At 60.8% G+C, this 5823-nt stretch overlaps 1 protein-coding gene across 1 annotated transcript in view; it reads right to left on the reverse strand.

The window, feature by feature from the left end:
• Window positions 1-620: 620 nt before the first annotated feature.
• MMP11 (matrix metallopeptidase 11) overlaps window positions 621-5823 on the reverse strand; it is a 6455-nt gene continuing 1252 nt past the window's right edge. Inside the window, exons 3-9 of the mRNA XM_014547024.1 lie at window positions 5169-5398; window positions 4132-4275; window positions 3913-4046; window positions 3558-3799; window positions 3225-3441; window positions 2283-2540; window positions 621-1456 (exon numbers count right to left, since the gene is read on the reverse strand). Of these exons, the coding sequence (XP_014402510.1) occupies window positions 1323-1456; window positions 2283-2540; window positions 3225-3441; window positions 3558-3799; window positions 3913-4046; window positions 4132-4275; window positions 5169-5398 (1359 nt within the window). The 3' untranslated portion in view covers window positions 621-1322. The remainder of the gene's footprint in view (window positions 1457-2282; window positions 2541-3224; window positions 3442-3557; window positions 3800-3912; window positions 4047-4131; window positions 4276-5168; window positions 5399-5823) is intronic.

Below are 5823 nucleotides of genomic sequence, written 5' to 3' on the forward strand. Positions count from 1 at the left end.
TGACGCTGACGCGCGCGCTGCCGCCGCCCAAACAAAAGGCCCGGGCGCGTGCCCGCGAGTCTCTTAAAGGAACCCAGACCCAAAAGCTTCTCTTCCAGGCTGCTTCCCAAATGGAGATACCGAGGGAAATTCTCACAGATGGAAATAGCAACAGAGGCCCTGACTCAGGCGGTGGCTTTCCCAGTCTCACAGCTGGGACTGGCACTCTACCCAGTGGAGGAGAAAGGAAGTGAGGCCTGGAGGCTGGGAGGAGGCCCGAGGTGCCTGTGCCTCAGTTTCCCCACCCAGGAAACACATAAGAGGGCACCTAGGAACAGTTCCGGGCCCACAGCCGTTCCTGCCGCGGGAGTGGGCAGGATGACAACACTGAGTGGTGTTGGCATGAGCCAAGGCTCCCTGGCTTGGCAGGATTCCAGGGTCCAGGTGGTTATTTGGTTTGGCGGGTGCATCAGATGAGTGTTGGAGGGGAAGGATCCTTCTCCATTCCTTCCTTAACTTTGCGATTTGTGCCTGACAGTAAGCTGAGCCCTGTGGTGAAACTAGACAGCCCTCCCACCTCCCGAGCCCAGCTCTGCCCCCATCCTGGCCTCCCCATCACAGAGAAACCCCAGGCAAGCAGGTAGGAAATTATCATGACCATGTTTAATGAGAAACCTCAATTAAAAAAAAAAAAGGCTTTGTACACATATTTACATGGCTTTGGAAGGTCTCAGTGCTAGGATGAGGGGGATGGGGAGGGTCTGGCCCAGGAGAGGATTGAGGTATGTTGGGGCCTTCAGAGCCCTGGGTCTCCAGCAGGAAGCACCCCGCTCCCCGGCTGACTCTGGACCTTCTGGCCCGGATCTCGGGGGAACAGATCTCCAGGATCACCAACTGGAAGGCAGCCAGTTCCAAGCCGACGTCTCAGGAAAGGGCAGAAGGCCATGGGGCCCCAGGATCCATGTGCTAGCACCCCTGCAGGAACCTCGAAGCAGGGACAGAGCAAGGGCTCCAGCTCCCGCAAACCTAGGGGAGGTCCTTTCCTGAGGGACAGGGATAGAGAGCGAGGACAGCTCCCTGAGGTTCAACGGTGACCTGCACAGGTTGGGTAGAGCCGGCCCAATGCCACCCCCACTTGTAATGCCAAAGCCTCCCTGCCCAGTCTGAGACCGTTGCTGGCAGGTGACCACGACCCGCGTGGCCTTGTCTGCAGTTGTCATGTCTGACGAGACACAGGCTCTGTCTCATGCCTGATGCCCACAGTCACAAAGATGGCCACAGGTCTCTAGGTGAAGTCCGCGGCTGGGCAAGGGTCAGGGGCCCTGAGGGCATCCGAGCCAGGGTTAGTGGAAAGTGTTGGCAGGTTCTGCACAGCCGAAGAAATCGGGGCCCACGCGACGGGGAAAGCCCTCCAGCACCTTCACCTTCACAGGGTCAAACTTCCAGTAGAGGCGGCCGCGCAGGAAGTAGGCGTAACCTGGGGAGAAAGGAGGGTCAGGCCTGGGCGAGTGGACATCAGGCTGTGCCACGGGATGGGCACAGGGGGAGGTCCCGGTGGGCAGGCCTTGACCACTGCTGAGTCCCTTGGAATCTGCAGGCCTCCAGAACCTCTTTTCCCTTGGGGGAGCCCTTCAGCCTGACAGATGGGGGTGCTTTGGAGGCCCAGTTCCTATCTGCCAGGAAAGCAAGGCCCACTCCCCTCACTGGCCCTCCACATCACTGCACCCACCAGCCGGATACATATGGGTATCTTGAGTCCTGTGGGTGCTATAGGCAACCTAGAGTCCGAGGCCACCGAGAGAGAGTTCTCCCAACAGGTCCCAGTGTGGGAGAGCACGAGAGAGAGCACTGGACGGTGAGTCCCCAACCTAGTCCTTGGAGATGGCAAGAGGCCAGATGGCTCAATGGTTGGGAGCAGGGCCTGCCTGGATGGTGGTCCTAGCTACCCACCGTCCACCTGGGTGGCCTCAGTTAGGGAACCTCATCACCCAAACCTCTGTTTGCTCCTCTGGAAACTGGGTTCCTAACAGGTACAGCTCCCGAGAATTGTGGGAGACATTTAGGGAGCTGAGGTGTCCGGAGCGTCACCAGTGTGCGATGGTCATTATTATCAGCCGTGACCAAGGGCCCCGGGCAAGTCCTTGCACCTCTCTGACTCTCAGTCTAATCTGCAACCTCGTGGTGTAGCCCTGCCCAGGCACGAGAAGGGGGCTTGCTGGGGAGAGTGCTGGACAAAGGACCTGTGATGAAAAACGGCTGCAGCTGCTGCACTGCTTCCCCCAGCCACCCCATCGCCAACGCACCGTCTGCATCCTGGAAGGCGGCATCGACCTCAGAGGGCACTCCTCGCCAGTCCGTGGCCCGGCGGGGCACTTGGTTGTTCACACGGCGGGTGCCGGAGTGGAAGCGCCAGTAGTATCCGTTTCGGAAGAAGTAGATCTTGTTCTTCCCAGAACCCCAGACCAAGGCTGCGTGGACCGGGGACCACAGCAGGCCCAGCTCAGAGAGGGGTGCAGGGCCTACAACTGGCTTCTCACCGTCATACATCCAGTACTGAGCCCCTGCGGAGAAGGGAGGCTGTGATGGGGCTGTGCAGCTGCCACACTGCAGCCATCATGGGCCTGCCCAGCGGCCACCACCGCCACAGACTTCCCCAGCCTGTTTCGTTGTCCTGCTTGGCACCCTCAGTGCAGGGGGAGTTGGAGTCGGCAGAATAAGCTGGGGTGGGGCAGGCGCTGGGACACACCACGTGAGAAAGGTTATTCTAAGTAGCAGAGAGGTGCCCGGGCTCCCGTTCCTTCCCCTGGCATCTGACTGCTCACCACCCCCTGGGCCTTAGCTCTGTCACGGCAGGTCCTGGCTGGGCCTTGGTTTATGAAGTCCCTGCCACCTGGAATGCTCCAGGCTCCCTGCCAGTTGCGAGTTAACACAGGCTCCGGGGTCGCCAGACCTAGATCAAATCCCTGCTTTACCTTTTCCAAGCTGTGCCTTGAGGTGAGTCATTTCCCTCCCTCTGAGCTGGAGGCCAATGCGTGGCCCACTGTGCAATGCAGAGCTGTCCTATTCCACGCCCACCTTGAGAGCCACCGCCTCCGGGAGGCTCCCAGCTGTGTCCAGAGCAGTGAGCCTTGCTCTCCCTTGACCCTGAGGATTCAGAGCACCTGCCCATCATATTTGTCCATCTGTCCCAACCCTTGGCTATGGCACTCCTGGCTCTTGGAAATGTGAGCATAGCCCCCACTCACCCTGGAAGAACCAGATGTGGCCCTGGGCATCCTCAAAGGCTGCATCCACGGGGTTGGGCAGTCCCCGCCAGTGGCGCGAGGCCAGCGCAGGGTAGCCTGGCTGCAGCTGGCCCCCACGCAGCCGCCACACAAAGCCTGCCTTGAAGAAGAAGAGCTCGCCACGGATGGTGGCCACCGCGTCAAAGGAGACCTCGCAGGCGTCTGGTGGAGCTTCCGGCTGGCGGTTGGGGGGAGAGGGCCAGGAAAGAGTCCACATTGGAGCCATAGAGACCAGGGGGTGGAAGAGCTGGTGCAGGGCCTCACCTCCTGTCTTCCCACCCTCCGGCACCTCACCTCCAGTGGTGCAATCTCGTTGGTGTCCACCCCAGCCTGGGGGCCCAGAGTTGGAGGCCTGGAGCTGGGGGCTGGCCGGGGCCGGCCATACAGGTGCTGGATGCCCCTGCGGTCATCTGGGCTGAGGCTCGGTGGGTAGCCGAAGGTGTAGAAAGGGGCCATAAGGGCCTTGGCAGCCGTCGTGTGCTGTAACCCGAGGATATGGCCAAATTCATGGGCTGCCACAAGCAGGAGGTCTGTGCCTAGAAAAGGGAAATGGCCTCCTGCAGCAGACACCCCAGCTCAGGGACTCGGAAAGTTCCCGTTCTCTCTGATCTTCAGCTGCCCATTCTGGAAAATGGTCCCCAGGCCATACCCTGGTCATCCCCAATAGTCCAGGTCTCATCGTAGTCGAAGTGGACATCCCCTTCTCGGTTGGTCTTTGGGAAGAAGGCATGGGCCAGGACACCCCCAGGGCCATCAAATGGCAGGTCGTCCCCATGCCAGTACCTGCGGAGGGGTGGGGGGGGGTGCAGAGTCAGCAGCTGCTGACAGCTGGGGCTGTCCCCAGAGGGGTTCCAGGCCACCGGTTTACCTGGTGAAGTCAATCATGATGTCAGCACGGCCCTCATGCACTTCAGTAAAAGTGAGTGGTGTCACCTCGCTCCACAACTTCAGGGCCTCAGCCATCGTCCGCTGCACCTGCTCCCGCACCAGCTGCCATGGGTACCGAAGGATCCTGGGGGCAGAAGGAGGAGCCTGGGCCTCACTCAGGGCAGGGTCAGCCCCTGATGGCTACTGGGCCAGGGTCGCTCAGTGGGGGGTGGCAGGCATGCAGGACACAGGCCAGGTGAGCCTCAGGTGTGGTGCACTGATGTGGGTGCACACAGGTGTCCACATTCAGTGGGAAGAACACCGGACCAGGAGCCCCAAGACCCACCTTATAGACCTGACTGGACCGATCACTGTGGGGAGAACTTGGCCCTTTGACCTGCCCTCTCTCAGTTCCCAGTTCCCACCCAAGACATTTCTGCGGCCCCCGACAGTCTCAGCTCCCGTGCCATCTGATACCACAGTAGTCTTCATGTGCCTTCTCTCCCCAAACAAGTCCCCATCTGCACAAGGTAGAAGTTTCAGCTTCTGCATCAGGGGCCCCAGGTCACCTGAGCTATTACCTGTCCCCTCACCCCTGTTCCCCACCTGCATGGATCCTGAATTAGGATGCTGGATTGGAACAAGGACAAGGTCAACACCCAGCTCCCCAAGAGGACAGGTAGTGGCTGCCTCATTCCCCATGGAGTCCTAAGGCCTGGTCCTTAGTAGGTGCCCATAGAAGCTGCCTGCATGACCGAGAGCTGTGCGCCAGCAGGTCTGCGGGGAGGCCAGGCATGGGCTGACAGAGGCACTGTCCCTCTGCCATGGGAGGGCATATGTGTGGAGGGGTGCTGTCTGTGTGTATAATCTAGGTTGGGGTTCAGGAGTGTTGCCCATGGATGGCTCAGGGGCCAGTGGACACACAGGTTTGTTAACCATGGAGATCTGGCGTGCCTCAAGAAGCAGGTGTAAGGGTGGCGGGGCACACACACACGGACACACAGTGTTCTAGAGTTTGCTCATGGCGGAGGGCCCTACCTGTAGGTGAGGTCAGTCTTCTCCCAGCGCCCACCCGACAGCACGAACTGCTTTTGTCTGTTGCGGGCATTCAGCCCATCAGGTGGGTCAGGCACGCCACAGCGGGGCGGTCTGGGGCCCCCGGCAGGACGAGGAGCCTCCTGTGCAGCAGGGGCAGGTGCCAGGCTGCTTGGAGGAGCTTCATGCCAGGCCTGAGGCCCCCTCCTCACCAGGTGGCGGCGGTGGGTGTCCTGGGCAGGAGAGAGGATGGGGGGGGGGGCAGGTCAGGCCTCTACTCCTCATGGCTCACTGTTAGGGCTGCGGGCTGTCAGCAGCCAGCTCAGCCCCAGTCCGCTGCATCTCTGGGCAAGCCGAGGGCAAGAGAAGGCGCGCTCCTGTCACACTGCCGGCCGTTGGCATGAGCTGACTGGCTTCCTGATGACTTGTTGCAAGGCCTTCTACTGCCTGCCACTCTGCCTGGAAGGGCCCAGGGCTGCCTGTCACCCGCTCTGGCCATTTGGGCTGATGAGGTCTGAGTGGGGGCACAGAGACTATACTCTCCACACACACCCAGGAATGGACCCCACAGAGCTTCCGAGGAGAGGCCAGGCAGCGCCTCCTGCTTCCCCCACCACTCCCCCCGCCCCGCCACCCACCCCAGCACATCCCATCTACC

Source organism: Myotis brandtii, unplaced genomic scaffold, assembly GCF_000412655.1.
Source record: "Myotis brandtii unplaced genomic scaffold, ASM41265v1 scaffold463, whole genome shotgun sequence".
In the NCBI taxonomy this organism is placed as follows: domain Eukaryota; kingdom Metazoa; phylum Chordata; class Mammalia; order Chiroptera; family Vespertilionidae; genus Myotis; species Myotis brandtii.